This window comes from Rhopalosiphum padi, chromosome 1 (genome assembly GCF_020882245.1).
Source record: "Rhopalosiphum padi isolate XX-2018 chromosome 1, ASM2088224v1, whole genome shotgun sequence".
Taxonomy (NCBI): domain Eukaryota; kingdom Metazoa; phylum Arthropoda; class Insecta; order Hemiptera; family Aphididae; genus Rhopalosiphum; species Rhopalosiphum padi.
In genome coordinates, this window is record NC_083597.1 from 55906236 (window position 1) to 55927630 (window position 21395).

Sequence of the window (21395 nt, forward strand, 5' to 3'; positions counted from 1 at the left end):
TGATTATATTTTAGATCATAAAGGATAGGAATATAGGATAATATATACAAATTTAAATATAGGTATATCTCTAATTGAAGTGAAACTACCAAGTAATATAGATAGATGCCAGATGGTAATCGGTAAAAAAAGACACGGAAATAAACGACAAACATTAATTTTGGTTAAACGTTATTAAAATAATTGTCATAAATAAAATCATTTTGAAATATATATAGAAATTCGAAAGAACGTCTGTTGAAATAAACTTTACATTATTAATTTCGCACTTTAAGTTTTGATTTAGTGATGTTAATACCTTAGGTAAGTACCTATATTAAATAAATAATTATATTTAAGTTGTATTTGTTAATATAATGATATCTGTGGGCTGCGTTAAACCAAATTTTATCGTTAAAAATATAATCGTATGACGTTCACTGGGACACTGGGTATATTACGAAAAAAAAAAATAAATGCCGAATCACAGAATAAACTCAAAATATGTGAAGAATATTTAAGTGGGGAAAGTGATTTACCAATTTTTTTAATAGCAATAGCATATTAATATATTATACTATTCGTTATATATGATTTATTTTTATTATTATTTACTGTTTAACTTAACAATTGAGTTATCAATTATAATATACCTACTTAATATAGGTACTTTAACAAATATTTGGAATTTAGAAGTAAAATGCATTTGACGTTTTTTACATTGTCGTTTTTTTCTAGATTCTAGATAGATATACTTATAAACTTAAATAGATTATGGATCATGGATGGTGTATGATTTAAGCAGTACGGCATTAAATACATTATACATTGTAGTCGTTGTATTTGTATCTTGATGATTGTTCCAAGGATCTAAGGTGTCAAATATCACTTTTTTATAGATTAATATCTGTCATACATCAAGATTAACAAAAATTATACGGTAGACGGTAGTTGTAAACAATATTCGTGATTTTACAAACCAATAACCGTTTTTTGATGTGTTTATCATTTTTATGGCATTTTAAATTCCGAGCGAAGTGATAAATGAATTTAACTTACAAGATATGTTTTTTGTATGTATGTAGGTATGACTACAAATTATTCTGTGGTATGAGGTATTATGTAAGTATGTGACATGTGTACCCAATAAGTAGTTGATAAAAATGCTTTAATCTTGAACTCCGGATTGGTTTTGGATAGGAAATTAGATCTACTTTGTATTTTAAACAGGTAAAAATTGAAAATATTTAGGAAAAATGGGAATTTTTATTTAAATCAATCAAAATCAATTTTGATTTTTTAGTGTAAATTGGAAACGAAAAATCGTAAATACTTAAAAGTTGAAATATTTAAATACCCATATAGTACATTCTATATATAATATAGTTTTTAAAATATTTTGAACTACTAATAAACACTTGAAAAATTTCATTTTTTTGTTTTCAAATGTCGATAAAAAATAATTTACTGGGTATTACATAGGCGCTCGCAGACATTTTTCTAGGGGAGGGGCAACCCCCTCCTCCGGGCACATATGCTGGGTAAAAATGCTTGAAAATGTAATAAAAAAATACTCACAATTTATTAATTTTCCAATTAAACAATATCAAAAATGTATAGCTATAAATCATAATAGTATTTTGTATTTATAAGAGTTTAAATTTAGAATTTCGATGAGTAAAAGATTTTCTTTTCATTGAATTCAAGGTTTAATCGGTATAGACAAAAAAATTCTACCAGAAAGTCTAATGTTCTATGAGCGTTTGGAGATCAAATTTTTACGACATTCGCTCGTAAAACAACTATTTCTTATCAAAATTGTTTTCATATTTCGTCGTAATTAAAAATGAATAACTGTAGATTCTTAAAATTTTCAAAATGTGTAATGTGCATAACCATTTTCTATACTTGATACAATTTTCAAAATATTTCGACTATTTTTGAGTTATTAATAGAAGTTTTAAATTTTGCCTTTTTTAAATATTTATTTATTTTTTTTAATGTTAATAAAAATATTGATAATGTAATACAAAAACCCACATAAGTTGTTGTTATAATTTTATAAATATGTGAAAATATTTAAAATACACATACATACATTGATACAATGATACATATATACTTATATATAAGTACAATTTATTTTTATTAAACCAATTAAGGTTCAAACTATGACAAAATTCGTTAAAATCATTAAAATTAGCGTATTATTTAACAGCTAAAGAACACAGAATTTTTATAGAAAACTTAGAAAAAATCTAAAATATATCAATATCATAAATAACAAAATTAGAAAAATCTTTAAATTACTATTGACTTTGTTTTATTATTGTTAGTAAATTGAACTTATTTATCATGGTAATCAATTCTACTGCCAGTTTTATAACTTTTCATAGCTAAAATGTTAACTAGTTTCTGACAAGCGTCTTCTACTTTCACGATATATTGTTGTTGCTGTTCACTTGTAAGTTGTTCGCGTAAATCTTTATCTTTTGAATTCAAACTCATATTTGTATACATATCAGTCATAACAGGACCTAAAAATAAAATATGTATAATTTAATTTAATTAGATATAAAAATATTTATTTTTACAATTGTTTTACCTGGAGAATAGCTAAGAATGTTTAATGTAGGGTTTTCTAAAGCCAATACACGGAAGAACATTTCTCTACTAGCTTTGCCCACACAATAATATCCAACTGATTTATATGGTTCAATACCTAATAATGAAGTCATATTCACAATGCATTTTTCAGCTGTATCTGAATTGAACTTGGATAAAAATACACTTGTTAAACAAGTTACTGAATATAAATTCAACATCATATATCTAGAAAAAAAATAAAATATTTTTAATTTTATACTATTGATTATTAGTAAATAATCAAAGGAATGTATTAAATAAATATTTATGTGTATTCACCATTCAGTGTTCATTCACCTATAATTAGTACATCGTTAAACTCGACACCTAGAATTTATAACCACTCATTTTAGACCGTTGATTTTCACACACAGGCGTGAACGCAGTGGGGTTTTGGGTGTTTAGCTCCCCCCAAATTTTTTCCTGCGTTCGCGCCTGACCACACACAACGTTTTCAATTTTTAAAAAGGAAATTTGGAAGGTTGATAACAAACCGCACACATTTGATAATTGATTGACAATTAAAAATTAGACATTTATTGTTATTAAACAATTCTTTGTAAAAATACTTGTAATTCAATATATCATCTAATTATAATATTAATTAAAAATAATTCAATATATAATGAGAGTATTTTCTTTATTATACTTTATTTTAAGTAAATAACGCTTAGATTGGAATAAATTTAAGCCCTAGTGTTTTTTTAAAAATATTCTATTAAATTAATTTTATTGCTTATTTATTATAATGTTGTGATTTTGATTAAATATGATGCATGGTTTAATTGATAATGTGATTTTAGATAAATGTGTGAGTGTTATTAATATGGACATAATATCAGTGTAGGCGGTATTGATTATTGAATGGTTTGATTTTGGGAAAACTGTTTGGATTGAACAACAATCTTTTTTTGAAAATATGCTGATATGATATAGCTTTGCATTCTAAAAATATTTTTATATTTTTAACACGAAATGTCCGCATATCATAAAATAAATTAAGATATCGCTACAATATCGGCGTAAAACCAAATTGAAATTAAGCTATTACCTATATCTACAAAGGCACAAAGCCATATTCAATAATCATCATTGTGTACAGTAGTGTATTTGAGGGGGGGGGCAATAAGGGCGATCCCCCCATAAATTTCTTTCTTTGTATAGATTTTTCCCATAAGATATTATGAATAATTATGTGTATAGTTTAACTAAATTTAAATACAGAAACCTAAATAATAAAATACATCTATTGCATTTTCTAATAGCAGGGATATATGATATTGATATGATATTACTACATTTTATAAATTGTATGACTATATGATATTACATAAACAATTTCTACAACATCTCATCTAATTCTTCTTATGCTTGGTTTGGAACTCTTTTTATTTTTGTAGATTGAAATATTATTAGCTATGGAGCAAGAGCATTTAAGTGGTTTGGCTTTACTGTATGTAAATAGACATATTGATATAGGTAGTAGCCAGTAGGTACCTACTGAACAATTAATTAATACATTTGCAATGATGAAAAAAAAGAAACTGAGGTTTTTAATTTAGAAAAAATAAAAACAGGTTGAAAATAATTATAAATACTAATTATTAGTGAAATGTTTCAATTGTTATAGTATGTTTAATTATTAATTATTATAATGTATTGTAAATTTGTAAATATCTAATGTATGAACAAATAATTTAATAGTATATTATATTATAGGTATTTTGTTTCAACTCTGATCACACCTGTTTTTTTTGGATGGGGGAGGGCTATGGGCTATGGGCTATATTGTCAAGAAAATAATTATTTAGAATGTTAAAATTTATAAGACTCGGTGTGCTTGGCACTATATCACCCCCCTCTGGCCTCTCCTTGAGTTACCTTTGGTTTGCTCCTCCCCCCCCCCATAAAGTTAAGTCAGATACGCCTCTGATTGTGTACTGATTTAGTGTCTTTGTGTCTCAAACTCTTAACGAACCGACAGTGAATAGTGATCATTGATCAATTCTCTAACTAGTAATTGCTTAAAATATAATTTTTTTAAATTATTAAGTTATTACAAATTTATTTAATCGAGTGAGTCTTTTCATGTCAAATTTGGTGATTTATGTACTTCAGCACATTTGCACATCCAAATATTGCAGTTTTTATTAAAAATGTATTAGCTACGCCGCAGATGGGTGCTTTTATACGAATGATTTCTGCCAATAATAATGAAATTAGATTATAAGATAATTAGAACTCAACAAAAACTAATAAGCAATTTATTAATAAAAAAAATAGAAGTATGTATATATAACGTCTGATAACGACAACCAAATTGATAGATATAATTTTGTAAAAATTTTAGCTTCATTTAATAAAATTTAATTTTATACCGACAACAACTAGTTGTATGACTTGTATGTATTAGTTATTAATTTATTATTATTTAATATTTTTGTTAGATAATTAGTTTTTAGTTATTATTATCTATAAATGCTAGTGATATATCGTTTAGATTATTCTGTTTCCGGTATTCATCGGTATAATCGCTGGGTTTAATTAAATCAAACACGCTTAAGTATACTATTTTTATATTAAATTTACAAGCGTCCTACAATTGGACCTTAATAAACTTTCTTTTATAAAGGTATATAAGATTATATAAGGTACATATGGTGACCAGATATAAAAATTTAAAAAAAAAATATTTTTTTTTGTAAAAATGCCACGTGTAAAATTTGAATAAATAAATACAAACCTTTGTTAATATGTAGGAAACATATTAACAGATAACAAATTAAATTAACTATGCTACCAACTTATTAGGTTGCATTAGCTTGAACCATATAACATAAATAAATACCAAATTATAAAAATCATAAACATGACGTATAATATTTTTTAAAAAAAGAGTACAATTTTATGTACCTAACACTATTGTTAAGGACATTAGGACATGCATAAAAATTGTACTGTCCTACGAAAAATTGAACGTCTGGTCACCATATACATACACCATACGGTGATTGAAGCATTTATGGATATTAAGATATATGTACCTAGTTGGTTATTGTATATTAATTAGAAAAAACGAATTTAAAATATTAAATAGGTATAAAATTTAATAAATTGTATACAGTGTATCGCGAAGTTCTGACAAATGAAATAACTTATGTCTTATATTCTAATCAATATTTTTCATAAAATTAATAGACACTTGTAGGTATTACACGTGTAATATAAATTTTTTTATTTTTATTTATTTTGTGTAGAAAATAAAAAATTAGAACTAATTAGAAATAGCCAATTTATAAATAGGTATATCGAAAAAGCAGTTTTAACGTTTACAGTATTTCATTTGAGTAATTCGTTTGCGACTTATAAACGTTTATATTAAAATCGATCAACTTCTTTGTGCTACTGGGTAATTTATCAAAACTAAAATTAAAAATCTGTAGTAGCAATAGAGATAGACAAAACAAATACGATAACTGTATTCTTAATTATTATTTATGAGTTATGACCTTTTTGTCCCATTACCACTATAGCTTTATCTATATGTTACTATTATTACATATTATTATTATGAGTATTTGGATATGGACGATATGGTTATCATTTACCTATTCCAGAAAAACATTTTGTATAAGGTATCGGTATCAAATCATATTCAATTGTACAAATTTTTTCTAAAAATAATAATAAATAATACACATTTTAATTAGTCATAAAATATAAATAAGTATATTATATATATCATACATAAGACATTCACATAATATACCATCCTAATCAAAATGTAATCACCTGTTTTCAGAATAAAAAGTAAAAACCGGCAAGATTAGAAGAAATGTATTTGAAGGTGTGACCAGCGTGCGTATCAAGTTATATTATTTCATATATTATATTGTGCTTTTATATACTCGTATAAACAAAAAAGTAAAAACAGAGAAGTGGGAATACGCCATAAAACTAAAATGTTAAGTTTTGGAATGATTTAATTCTATACCAAGTACCAACTGGATTTTCAAGATGGAGGTCTGTCAAATTTTCATTACTGACATATTATCACCTCAGTGGCTCAGTAGTTGGCTATTGGGTATACAGTGTGTAAACGCTAACTGAGTACATTCGATAAATTTACGTAGAGTCCTGCGATTTGAATTCTGTTTTTTGTCGGTTGTTATGACATAAAAATACACATTTTTATGGCCTTTGAATTTTTAACTTAATTAGACACGCGCATGCGCAGTAAAACTTTTTTTCTTAAATGGTAACCGCCTATTTTAACCATTAATTATTTTTTGCCTAATTTTTTAATGAATTTTGGTAGTTAAACCAACTCTCTAAGTTCAAAATTGATCAAGTTATAGCAAGTCAACCAAAAAACTGCAAATTACACGCCGCGATTTACAGTTTTTTGACTATAACTCTTAAAATATTTATTCTAGGATTGTTTAGGCTTGAAATTTTCATCCCTAATTATTAAGTTGATATTCACACATAATCATAATCTTAATTGCTGTATAATTTTCACTGTAATTTGTGTATGAGTTATAACTTATAGCAGAAAAAACGTAAATAAGTATGACGTTTATTTCATAACATTTAATGGATCTACTAGGATGTATTAATAATTAATAACGAATTCAATTCTTATTTAAATTATAAGTTATTTAGTTATTAATTCATTTAATGTATAAATATTGTTCAAATTGTTGTCCAAACCTATGCTATTTTAAATTGAAAAATAAACGTTATATAATACTTATCGTATTTTATCGGCTATTATAAAATTAAATATTTAGTATAATATCTATCTTAGAGTTAACATTTATCTGTATGACAATTTGATATAAAATTAAATACGATAAAATAAATAAGTGACTGAACATTTCAATATTTGTCATCGTTCAAACACATACGTTACTCCGTGACCAATATGAATCATTCTCAAAAAGTCGATATGTTATTTATTTATTGGGAGTGTTTCAATGTTACCCAGGTATGTTTAGTAATTTTCTTTAATTTTTATTTAAATAATTTTCTAAATAATTTTCATTTTTTTTATTAATAACTTAAGATAGAGAACATCCTGCCCATAGTTTTATTTATAATTTAGAAAGGAATCTTAGAACCTATGGGTTATTTTCTAACAGGGTTAACAATCAACAATCAAAGACGAGGTGATGCTTTAGGTGAAGAGGTTGAGGAACAATTATTAGCTTATGTTAGAGCAAATCCCAGAGTTTCTACACGGCACGTTGGTAGAGAGCTTGGAATATCTCATACCACTGTTTGTAAGATTTAAAAAAAGTATAAAATGCATCCATATCGACCTGATTTAGTTCAGCATTTACGTCAGTGTGATGCAGATCGTAGACTTACTTTTATTGCGTGGTTGAGATGAAAATCCATTAATTTTAAATTCGATATTATATGAACAACCGACAAAAAAACAGAATTCAAATTGCAGGACTCTACGTAAAATTGTCGAGTGATCTCAGTTAGCGTTTACACACTGTATTGCGCATATTAAGTGTATAAATAAACGATTTCATTTAATTAAATAACAGCACGTAAATAAATATTAATAAATATTCTTCTTAGAAAAATTCGTATACACAATACACACTTCCACTATCAACGTGATAAGGCATTGACAAAGATAGATAGTCATTTTAATGAAAAATAATACGAAAAAAAAATGTATAGAAAAATATGTTACACATTTTAACTAATAACAAAAAAAATTAATCATATTACTTGTTCCATTCGTCTGGTTCATTCATGTCAGCTGCTAAATGATTTAGATTACCGATAGACCCAGCATTATGAATTAATAAAAATAATTCATACTTTGTTGAATCGATAGGTTCAACAATTTTTTCAAACATTGTTGCATCGGAATTATAGAGATCCACGCTATAACACTAATACCAAAAAAAAAAAAAATGAAATTTATAAGGAGATAAATAAAATACTTACATGTTCTATATACCTCTATCAAAATGTCACTGTTTTCTTTGTTTATCATTTTTTTGGTTTTTTCTAGGCCATTTGTATCTCTAGCCGTTAGAATAATAGTCGACTCTGAGACCAAAAGTTTACCGATTTCTACAGCCAAACACTGTCCTATACCTTTGCTAGCGCCAGTCAAAATGACACAAGTACGACGATTCCAAAACTCATTCATCTTGAGTGTACTGGTGTATTGTTCTACTAGTCGTTGGGTTTCAAATGTGGACAAAGGCTGATCTGGATTGATCCAAGACCCAAGTAGAAATTCCTGAAGGTTGAATGATTGCCTGATTATTTTCAGACACTATAATAATATTGTCTATATCTGAATCCTCCAAATGTTTTAAACATAATGAAACATTATGATTTGCCTACTTAAGAGCTTTGCATTATTTGTTAATTTTAATTTTTGCTCTCTTGAACATTTTTTATCGTATTTATATAAAATACCTAATTAATTTATACTTTTATCTGATATGATGATTAATTAGTGTAAAATATACTGCAGTGTATTCCTAAATTAATGATCTTTAGTAAACTATATATTTTAAAGGTCGAATATGAATATGTAAAATAATTTATTACATGATTATTCCCGATATCAAAACCAATAAAGTATTTTTTAATTAATAGTGTATAATAGACTTTGATCCTATACATAGTGGTCGTAATGGCTCAAAATAAGTGGAGGGGTGCCTAATAATTCAGATTTTCTCATTTCATCATAAGTTCAACATTCTTCACACTTAATTTAATTTTTTTTTATATATAAATTTATCAATTAGTCGACTCACACATGATATACTATAAACATCCACTTGTCAGCTATCAACAAAACATTGTTAGAAATTACGTTTAAATACTTTAGCAAATAGCTACGTTCCTATTAATATAAATTTAGTTATTGTTCTGTGCAGTGTTGTAAACATGATTTCTGAAAGGGGGGGGGGGGTAAAAAAAATCTAAATGGGAGGGGAAAATTGAAAAATCCTCCACCCTCCCAAAACTTTTTACTTCGGTAGTAAAATATAGGAACAAATGAGGAACAATTAATACCTATAATTTGAATTGATTCAAAATTCACATTAAACACAATATGGAAGATTATTCACTCCAATACTCCATAAAGTCAAAACTTCTGTATTATAAAATTCTATATCATTAAATATATAAATAAAATACATAATAATTAAATTAAAAAATCTGGTTTTTTTTTGCTAGTTAGTCTAAGACTTCTGCTGTAATTAAATATTTCTATAAACTGACATAAGTGTTAGGCCATTTAGCCGTTACATAAGCGATAAGCTAAAGCTATAATAAAGTATAAACGATATAGTCATTACTCATTAGTCGCCATTTCGACTAAATAAACATTACTTAGCTACAAATAAAATTATAAATTATAATGGTATTTACTATTGAGTATTGAAAAATTGTCAAAATTCAATAGCTCGATAGATCATAATATCACAAAATATTACATTATAGATTATAGTGCATACTCGGCTAATGTAAGCAAAAATAATAAAAAGCCATTGGGGAACTGACCCCCACGTCCCCCCCTTGTATTCGCGACTGGTTCTGTGATGTTTTATTTTATTTTTATTTTTAAACATATATTTTTACATTTTAAACACTAATCGGTAAATCGGTATAGATAGCGGCTATAGATAATATTATAATGATTGCGAAACGGTCTATACTAAACAAACACCGAAATGTTATAAAACAATTCTTTTCACCATAACAATTAAACATTTTCTCTTAGATAAAAATAAAACCCCAGTACAATATTATAGTCACATTTAAAATTTAAAAATTTTTTAGATGCACTTCATTTAAAAAAATTATATCTTAGGAGGGGATACCGGATACTTTATTCTAGATAAAATAAGTAGAAGGATGAAAAATGTAAGTTTAAAAAACTAGAGGAATATCATCCTTCGTATCAGGGTATCTTCCCCACTTAGAGCACGGCTTAGTGCCATTGATTAAATATACAATATAATATATGTTACAGGTAATGTTAAAATTTGGATAATATCGACATTATCCGGATAATGTTAACCTTAACCAGTCAATATAGGATAATGTTAAAAGTTGTATATTAAATAGACTATATAGCTATATATTTAAAACTGTTATTTCATTTATATTTTTTAATTATTATATTATTCTTTTATATTTCACACTATTAGAATGTTATTATATTACACTTATTTTTATTTTGTTGTTTTTATTCAGATAATAGATACTTATGTAATCATGTGAAATGTCTTTCTATAAAGGCTGCTTTTATTATGTTTTCAAGTCGATTGTCTGGTATAGCTAACAATATATTATCATTTCTGGGTAACCAAACAGTCTCTTCTTCATTTTCTATTTGTAAATCTTAATTATAAGTTAATTCTACATTATGAAGACATTCATGTAGCACATGAAGACATGAAGTTATAATCAAAGTAGAAGTTTGAAGTTTTGTACGGAGCTTTCTGCATAAGCAACGAAATCGACTTTTGAGTACTTACTCCGTTCACTCTTTCTTTAACATTCCTGGTTTTTATATGTGATTTATTATATTTATTTTCTGCTGCAGTTGTGGGATTGGGTTTTGCTGTGTATAGAAATTTGCTTTGACTCTGAGAGTTACGCGAATATTATTATATTATTGTAAACTACTATTATTATTATATATTTTATGTTAATTACTAATTTATTGTATCTTAAATATATTTAATATTGTTAATTATTTACAATGATTTTATCTCATGCATGTTACATTTTTATGGTTGTTAAGACATTATCCAAAAGTTCTTGGCTAAAATCATATTATCCAGTTAATGTTAACATTATCCAACATTTAATAATATTCATGGCGGGTAATGATAACATTTGGCTAATGTCGACTTTAGCCGGATAATGTCGACATTATCCAAATGTTAACATTACCCGTAACATATATATATATATTTAAGGGGCCGCTACACCAGCATTTGTTTTCTCTGTCTATTTCCCACATAATATAGGAACAAAGATACTCCGTATTTCTACATTACGGCTCTTTGGTTCAGTTTAGGGTAAAAGCACCTATTATATATTTTATAAAGAAGAGTATTTCCTGTGCATTGACCGGATGGATGTTTAATATTTACAATTTTGAATAAATTATTAATGATTAAAATAATCGAAATTATTTTAAATTAAAACATGCTTATATTTATAAAAAATGTAAATATTAAAAATCTATCCGGTCAATGCACAGGAAATACTCTTCTTTATAAAATATATAATTGGTGCTTTTGCCCTAAACTGAACCAGAGAGTCGTAATCGTGGAAATACGGAGTATCTTTGTTCCTATATTATGTGGGAGATAGACAAAGAAAACAAATGCTGGTGTAGCGGTAATCATCTGTTACTAGGAGTGCCTTAACGAAAATGGTTATAATTGGGAAAACATTATATTTTTTTTTTTATAGACATTTTAGATTTAATTTTATACGAAATATAAATTTCATCAATTATAACTTAATTTTTTATGAGATTTTTTAATAAGGTACCTATTATTTGTTTTATAATTTCGAAAATCTGTTATTGAAACGCTCAATTTCATTATTCGTATGTTCAAATGGTTCGATATTTAGTAAACCATTCGTATACATTCAAAATTTTAGATGAAAAAAAAGTTGGTAGTTTTTAAAATGTCAATATCTCATGTTCTGTGTAAAAATCTGTACAGATAATATTATATGATCTAAAGTACAGACAGGGCCAGATCTAACATATTTTTATTCGGGGGGCAGAACAAAGTATAAAATTAGTGCCCTCTCATAATTCAGTCCTTCTCTTTTATGTCACTGTCATTTAGTATTTCGGCACCCCTCGACCAAGACTTCCGGGGCCCGGGTTCTCCTCCCTCTAGATCCAGCCCTGGGTACAGATACAGAATCTGATGGTCTTACATGAATATTTCACCTTTAGCTATACTACCGCTATCTACATTCTACATAGTATATTTTAGATTGTGCCACAAGTCGATAGTGGGAGACACTGATCATATTTTAAGGAAATGTACACCCGTACACCCGTCAATCACGTCATGACCAGTCTTCAGTGGTGCTTATTCACTTTATCTTCGTTTGCGGTAATAACATGATATACCTTTAATCATGGGTAATAATAATAAAGTTTTTTAATTTTTTATCAAAGATATCATAAAAAGATAAAAGACCTAAGGTTGTAATTTTTACTTCCTACAATATCATGGCTTAATACTATATACATTATCACTCCATCTGAAATCAGAATTCAATAACATTTAAACGTAAATGTGAACATCTCATATGTATGACGTGATAGTTAGGTATCCTTTCCCAATGTTCAACTATCATAAGTTACCTACTTTTATAAACCTGTGTATGTACAAAAGTGACAAAACTCGTGGCTAGTTGTTGTCATTTTTTATACTATCCATTAACTAACCTAATTCATAAAGAATCTTAATTTAATTAAAAATCTTCTAGTCAAACGTCAAATAAGTTTTTTACATAACATTTTATCGAACTCGACCAAACACACATTATATGTTTTCTAGAATCTTCAAAGTGTTTAACTCAAACATAAATGTAAGTTATCTGTATTTTTTTTTGTATTTCTACTCTTTTGCCTTAGATATTTCATTGCTTAATAGATACATTATTTGTACAAATGGATCACATGTCACTATATAAGTTGTACCTACAAATATTAAAGATAATATTATTAAATACCCAGGGAATTTTATATTTAAGTAAAGATTAATTATAAATTTACGAATTAGTTAATTGTTTATTATCTATTACTTATTACTAATATTGTCATTTAAGAATTTAAATAAAAATAAATTAAACAAGGAATAAAATACCTTTTTCATTGAATTAATGGATGTGAAAATATATATTATAATATATTTTAAAATTCAATGTGTCTGTTATTTTTTTCTCCATTTAAATTGTTGATAGGTCGGTAGTTTAGTCAGTCTTAAGTGAAAAATTCTTATTCTGAGGAAGTTTTTAATTATTTTGATTTTAGAAGATTTTCTTAAATCAAAACAATTAAAATCTACCATGAAATTAGAATGTTTTATTTTGTGACACTAAGGTTGCTAGAATTGTATAATAAAATTTTAAGAAAATCTAAGAAAAGCACCAAGCATCGTTATTAAGAAAGTTTATTTTTATATTAAGTTTATTAGTATCTTTTTTATTATATTTTAAAATGCTAACCAACTACCTCTGTCCTCTATCATCATTATTTATTTATAGTAGAAATTGTTAATTATTAGAAATAGTTTTGGACCATTCTGAAATGTGTTTCTAATAAACAATTAGTTACTGTATTAATTTAATTTATCATACTTTATTTATACTATAAAATAAAATGAAAAAACTTACAACAGAAGAAAAGTATTGAGTTAATATTATATATTACATGTATTATATTGTATACCTATTTATTATATTTTATATGTTAGGCATTGATGTAAATAGGGGATGAACTTGGGTGGGCTTAGCCAACCCTTCAGTCTCTCAAGACCACCTAAAATGAAATATGAATTAAAAACAAGCAAGTTATTGAAATTGTATTTTTTTATTGAAAATGTTGGTATTTTAATATATTTTCTTGTTTATTAAGGGTGAGGGTAGTGTCCCATTACCCCTCCCCTCTGTTAAACATTTTAACTATGGGCTTGATCCCACTCAATTTAATGGCTCTAGTTATGTCTATGATGCATAGGCGTGTCTAGGCTTCATTAGCAGGTCGTGCACAACAGTGGAATATCCAGGAGGATGGGGTTACTGCACTAGAATTATCAATTTTTATAGTCTTATAAATATAAACGTTATAAGTCCACACGATGAAAATTAAAAAAATATTATATAAAATCAGAAACTGAGAAAAAAATAAGGTTAGGTATATTATGTACCACAATTTATAATGTAAGCTAGATCAAATTTCGTAGGTCATGCCTGTGCAGGACAGGCAAGACGCGTAAACACGCCTATGCTATGATGTTATGTAAAACATTGATATATTGATTTTGATTTTTTTGCTTTGGGTAACTTGATGACCATGATTTCATAAGAGTAGTGCTGCTAAAATCCTTTTTCATTCGGTACCTATAGAAGATAGTAGGTACTGTACTTTTGATAAACAATAGTTATAAATTAAATAAATTGAACAAGGGTAATTCAATAGAGATACATTATATTGTAATTATAGTACGTTGATTATCGCCAGATAACTGCTGTATAAGCCAACCAAATTTTGTCATTAATTTATTTTCAATGTCTTAATAACAACCATATCTTAATTCTGTAAACTTAAGCCATTTTTCACCAGGTTTTCATAAGGTAATTCTTAAAGTTCACTAACATTGCGATTGATCCAAAAATTTTTTAGTAGATTTGAAATTGTATAAACTTTTCATTAATAGAAGATAAAGACCTATCATTTTAATGAAAAGAAAATACTACATTTTTGTAATATCTAAATATCTAATTATCTTAATCTCAAAATTTGCCCTATTTATCATTTTTAACACTTGTTCTATAAATATCTATAAAAATAAATAGATTGTTAAGACTTGTACCATAACTAAATTATTATATTGTTTCTACATTACTATAAAAGTTTGCCTAAATAAAAATATTAATATTAAATGTGTTCTGTGTTCAATTTATCTAATATAATGTTCTTAAATTTAGTTTATTGTTTAAACTAAATTACAATTGCATGTTTTTGGTGTAAATACAAATTCAATAGATATAATAAATTATAAACTTTTTCATGTATACTTCATGTAACTGGGCTATATTATAAGGTGCAATACAAAAAATAAGATGTGAATTTAAGAATTTTAAGAAATCATTTTACTGTATAAGATCTATTAACAATAATGCTTGTTAAAAACTAATTTTATCTAATGTCTAATAAAAATAAATAATTTGTTAGGTATTAAAAATAGCTTTTAAGTTATAAACTAGTTTATTAGAGAGATATTGTTTAGAGACAAGCAGCATAAATAAATACTTATAAATTATAAGAAAATCTAGTAGCTAATAGCTATTGTGTTATTGATTGTATAAATATTGGCAATCGCCACTGATCTCAGATTTACTATTTAAATATTTCTAAAATCTGTACGACGTGTTTGCTTTATTTCTATTACTATTTTAATTTCAATAACACACCAATTTGGGTAATGAAAATTTGGTTTAGTTTACTGTTTCCAATAGTATGTACTTTAAATAAGTTTTTGTATACAAATTTTTTTAAATTAAAAATATATTATACATTTTGAGGGATATGAGATGCAAAGCCCCCTCAAGTCACTATAACATAAATCCTATTTATGCAGTTGGAAAGAAAAGGAATCCATACAATTATACAATGACAAGCAAGGTTATAATCTTATAAATGAGACAAGGCTGGTCACGGGTAACCCAAGTATTTTTTATTCATTTTTATAACTATTTAAAAAGTTTTGTTTATTTCATATTTATATAACCTTAAATACATTTTTATTTTTTACACATATATATATATCCATAATACAAACATTTATGTATAAAAGGAGTATTACATGTATTTATAAACTTTTTAATTTTGGTAATAAAAAAAATTAAGTAACTATTTGGTTTGAATGACAAAAAAAAGGGTATAGAGGGGTAGAACCAATTATCAATAATATTTTATGGTGAGAAGTACTTTAAAAATAGTTTTGGTCATGGGTGACCAGTCTTGTCTGTTGAGGGTTAAGTCTGACTTCTACAAAATGCATTATACTGTACCAGTTAACTTTAATTTACATAATGAAATAATATTATTATACATAAAATAAATTATGTACATATTTTAGTTTAAAAAACAAATTTAAAATTGGTATTAGGTATCTAGTTATATATGTATTTATCAATTTATAATTTTTAGTTACCTGCGGCATATTGGTTCTGGCCTACAAGTTACCTTTTTTTATAATGGTTAAGTATATTTATGTACAAACAATATTTAGCTAAATTAGAGTCATTCAATTGTTGGTACCAATTGTACCTCCCTACTTGTATTTTAACTACAAAACATTATGGGTAGGTAAACAAATAAGTAAATTAATATTTACCTACATGTTAAGTATTACTATTTAACAACTTTTTATACTTTGATTTTTAATTAAACTGTCAAATGCATTGAATAGTTTATTTTTAAATATAATCTTTTATATATTACTTTGGTTAATTGATATGATTCATACTTATAACTTAGCTATAAATGTTGCATTGTTAACTTCATACCTATAATCAAAATTACGCATACATAATTATACTTGTTAATACATTACCTACTGAAAATAAAAATGTTGGGGTAAAATTGTTTTAAGTACATATCATATAAAATAATAAGTAATACAATACATATAATTATAACCTAACCTATTCAGAACATTATTTTTGAATGTTAGAAATTAATATAGATAAAAATAAATGAAATAACTTCTGCTGATTAGTTTAAAACTAAAAATCATATTATATTTTGTCTTCTAAAGTTATAATTTGTAGCAATCACTAAGTTATCAATTTATATAATAAATTATGATATGATTATGCAAATTTTATTATAGGTACTTTATTTATATGTCTAGGTATAAACTCTCACCTATAGTTTAACATACATTAATAAAATATAAGACTAAAGTCCATATTCACGATACATAAGAATATATTTTTTTATCTATTGTACTCTAGCTGTAAAGTTGTGTGTTGACTAACCTAACCTAACATCTTAATTAGTCAGCTACTAAAATATCTCAATATGGTAAGAAAAACATTACAATATTATAACAAATAAATATAATTTTTTTTTTGATATTAAATTTGTTTATTTATTTTTATTTAAATTAATAATACCTTTGGTATTAACATTTAACAGCCATTAAGTCAAAATGTATAGTATATACACTAAATAGTAAATAGTAAATACACAACTTAATATTAGTTTAAATAATTTATACTATACATTCTGACATGTGTTTTATTGCATCAACATCACAAAAAAAAATATTCATATTATGTTATAAATAAAAATTTAAATAGTAAAATCTTAGTATAAAGAATTTCAAACTATTGAAAATATGTATTATAATTGTTAGGTGAACTAATTTTCTTTGTAAATAATTCTTTTGTCATAAAAATTAGTTTTATTTTACAATTTTAACATAAAATAACTTACTATTTCTCTATAATACGATTCCAGTTTTTATTATTATTATTTTAATGTATCAAAAAAAAAAAATTAAGATAGGAATGATTTTTAAATGTAATTACTGAAATATACACAGTATATAATAAATTTAGCAGTAATCAAATTAAATTTACAAATGTGCGTTTATGTTATGAGTTATTTTTAAATTATTTTTTTTTAAATAGATGATTTATGCTCTCCATAGGTAATAAATAACTACATCAACTGTAATATTAAGTTAAATTATAAATTTTGATTGTATGTACTTACTCAAAACTGAAATTTAGAACGTAATTACATACAAAATGTAATAATTTAATTATACAGTTTTAAAGAATAAAATAAAAAAATAATGCCTAATAAATTCTACTTTATGCTATCATATAAAAAATATAATATATGTATAATATGACAGTATGTCTAAGCTCCAATGAATTACAGAGTAAAAATTCTCTTGAATACTATATTGCCTAAATAGTATTTTTTTTATGAGTTATTGAATAAATATTTATTAAATTTTGAAAAAATACATTATTATTGTTTTTAATTAAAGTACTTATGATTTATAAATATATTAAATTAAATATTGTAATAGTTCATCAATTATTGATCAAATATTAAAATCATTTTTAAATCATTATTGATGAATATTAAAAACCAAGCTATATTCAATTTGGATAATAAACATTGAATTAATTTTATAATATTAATAATAGGTATCAATAATATTTTGTTTCTATTAAATATATATTTGGATATCAATAACAAATTTATATTTTTGGTTGTTTTGTAAAATATGTTAATATGTTGTGTATTTATATTAAGACAAAATGTAATTGTAAATAAGATATTAAATAATATATTTGCTGATTACTTGTAATAGTAGTAGTAGAAGTTTTACTAATAGAATAAGGTTTAAGATGTAGTTTCATTTCTTAGTTCTTAGTATCTTATTGAAGTGTTGTAAAAAAAAGATTAATTATATAAATTATATTGTATACTACTATACGATGAATTATTTATTTTCAAGTGTTCATGTTGCATCACAAAACTAAGTGAATTGTTAGTTATAGTTATCCACTTTTATCAGTTAATCTCAGTGATCATTTAGTTTTTCCACTGCAACATTTACTTGAAATTAAATCATCCTTTCTCTTTATTGTATTTGGCTTTAGATAAGTACCTATATTACATTTGTGTTAAGTTATTATCTTTGTATTTTGTTATTTGATATGGTCTACTTCAAGATATAACAATTGCAATTAAAAGATGTAGATATCCTATTTAAACTCCAAAGTTTTCATATTTCTGTTCATTGTAAGATATTCAATGTGTATCTTGAAAAAATAATATTTTTTTTTCAACTAATAAAATTAATTGTTTAACAATATTCTTTTTAGACATTTTATATTTTGTTTTATTTCTATAGAAAATGGAACCATTACATTACCTAAACATTCCATCAGAAAAAGCAACCTTTTCTATGGGTTGTTTTTGGGCTCCTGACAGTCTTTTTGGCTCTACTCCAGGAATTATTACTACACGAGTTGGTTATGCAGGTGGATCTGAAGGTTTTATTCCTACTTATAGAAACATGTAAGTTAACCATTTCAGGAAAATCTAAAATGATTGATAAATAAATAATCCTGTCTAATTTTAGTGGCGATTATACAGAAGCTATTCAATTGCAATATGACCCAAATACCGTCTCTTATTTAGAGTTATTGAAAATGTTTTGGGATCATCATGATCCTACTGCAAAGTTTAAAAAACAAGTATGTTTTCATAGTTTTAATACTTAGTAATTACTTGGTTTGAAATGCGTATTTACAATACATTTAATATTTAGATATTAAATAAATAACATTTTTCATTAATATGTATAATAAATTTATGTTTTTTTATATTTAATTAAACAATTTGTTGATTTGTAGTATTCGTCGTTCATATATTATCATAATGATCAGCAAAAAGCAGAAGCCGAAATGACTCTAAATGAAAAGAAATCTAAGGGTCTTGATGTCCTTACCAAAATAGAACCTGCTGGTCAATTTTTCAACGCTGAAGAGTAAATATTAATAATTTTTAACTTTTTACAAACTATATTTTATTAAAAAAATATTGTTATATATTTAGTTACCATCAAAAATACCGATTGCAACAACACAAAAACCTGTGTAATGACCTTGGTCTTAAGACCGGAGAAGATCTGATAAATTCTCATGTAGCTGCTAGATTAAATGGTTATGTTGTTGGTCAAGGAGGAATTGATCAATTTGATTCAGAAGTTTCAAAATTAAGATTAGATGAAGCAGCGATTAAATACATAAGACAATTAGTGATTAAATATGAAGGTCAAGGACTACATTGCTGATTAAAATTATTTTATTTTTGTATTTTATATTTACTGTGTGATGTATTAGAGTATATAACTACATTGTTTGCACTTTTAGCATATTGAAATTGTGTAGAACAATGGAAAATTAATTATTTTCTAACAAACCAATAAATTAAGTATTATATACTATTATATATTATAATATACATGTATGATGAATTGGTATTGTAGCTTTATATTAATATATAGTGTACAATTCAGTTTATTTACTAAAAAATATCAGCTATATTATAATTTTCTATTTGTAAAAAAAAAGGAATATTTATTAGTGCGAGAATTATAAACTTGGAAATTACTGAATCAGTAGGCACCAAATTTTGCATGCTTATTCCCCGAAATTTGGCAAATAGTTTATGCTTTGTTTTTTAACCCTTAAAAGGTGGCATACACATGATTTTATTTTAGCTCACAAAAATCAAATCATTTATTTATTTATATACAATAACCTGTATTGGTTAAGAAATAGAATTTAAAATAATATTAGTATTGACTAACCCTCCTATCTTGAGTTGCTATGGAATTTTTTTCAAATAAAAGAAAATAATATTTAATTAATTGTTTGTTATTTAAATATGCAATAAAAAGCAATATCTATATGTTTATAACTTTTAAACTCAAAAAATACTTGACCAATTTTGACAAAAGTTTCATAGATTTTTCTTAGATAATAGAGATATTAAGAAAGTTTAGAGAGTAGTTTTAAACACACTAGAATAATTCCAAGTACTAAATACAATCCACTGTAAGTGGATGCCCATCTTGGTCAAATTAGTTTACAAAGCAAGATACTTATATCAATATTGATTTGCCAGTAAACTGAGGTAGATACACTAAAACCAAAATAAATTGATATAACACTCTAATTCATATTTGTTTATCTTGTACCAGACAAAATTGGGTTATACAACTATTACTATATAAAATATATTTTGTAGCCTTATAAGTCTATACAGTGTGAACCCTTTTAAAGGTAACACTAAATTATTCTGTCCGGTGCCATTGGATTGATATCCAGTTTTGGGAGATAGGAAATGCCTAAATACACATTTTTCGATAGTTTTCAAATGTATAACTTTTTTATTGTGCGCATGC

At 25.4% G+C, this 21395-nt stretch overlaps 2 protein-coding genes across 4 annotated transcripts; one reads left to right on the forward strand and one right to left on the reverse strand.

Moving 5' to 3' along the window:
- Positions 1 to 2074: 2074 nt before the first annotated feature.
- On the reverse strand, positions 2075 to 9004 carry LOC132917387 (sepiapterin reductase-like). The gene is made up of 4 exons (XM_060978104.1): positions 8612 to 9004; positions 8377 to 8543; positions 2585 to 2811; positions 2075 to 2516 (listed from the first exon to the last, which is right to left on the reverse strand). Exons 1-4 carry the CDS (start codon positions 8804 to 8806, stop codon positions 2326 to 2328), a joined length of 780 nt encoding a protein of 259 aa, XP_060834087.1. The 5' UTR covers positions 8807 to 9004; the 3' UTR covers positions 2075 to 2325.
- Positions 9005 to 12943: 3939 nt separating this feature from the next.
- LOC132931893 (peptide methionine sulfoxide reductase) lies at positions 12944 to 20468 on the forward strand. Of its 3 annotated transcripts, none has more exons than XM_060997971.1 (5): positions 12944 to 13254; positions 19335 to 19501; positions 19566 to 19680; positions 19840 to 19973; positions 20042 to 20468. In XM_060997971.1, exons 1-5 carry the CDS (start codon positions 13213 to 13215, stop codon positions 20277 to 20279), a joined length of 696 nt encoding a protein of 231 aa, XP_060853954.1. In that variant the 5' UTR covers positions 12944 to 13212; the 3' UTR covers positions 20280 to 20468. The 3 variants fall into 3 exon arrangements, with proteins under 3 accessions (XP_060853954.1, XP_060853955.1, XP_060853956.1); XM_060997972.1 differs by lacking the exon at positions 12944 to 13254 and adding an exon at positions 17349 to 17479; XM_060997973.1 differs by lacking the exon at positions 12944 to 13254 and adding an exon at positions 19096 to 19222.
- Positions 20469 to 21395: the final 927 nt, after the last annotated feature.

Excerpts from the sequence above, each read along its gene's own strand:
- LOC132931893 (XM_060997971.1), top strand. The coding sequence starts at position 13,213 with ATGTTTTCTAGAATCTTCAAAGTGTTTAACTCAAACATAAAT. Across the intron at positions 13,255-19,334 it reads TGTTTAACTCAAACATAAAT|AAAATGGAACCATTACATTA; the intron begins GTAAGTTATCTG and ends TTATTTCTATAG. Across the intron at positions 19,974-20,041 it reads CAATTTTTCAACGCTGAAGA|TTACCATCAAAAATACCGAT; the intron begins GTAAATATTAAT and ends TTATATATTTAG.
- LOC132917387 (XM_060978104.1), bottom strand. The coding sequence starts at position 8,806 with ATGAATGAGTTTTGGAATCGTCGTACTTGTGTCATTTTGACTGGCGCT. Across the intron at positions 8,544-8,611 it reads ACAGTGACATTTTGATAGAG|TGTTATAGCGTGGATCTCTA; the intron begins GTATATAGAACA and ends TTTTGGTATTAG. Across the intron at positions 2,517-2,584 it reads CATTCTTAGCTATTCTCCAG|GTCCTGTTATGACTGATATG; the intron begins GTAAAACAATTG and ends TTTTATTTTTAG.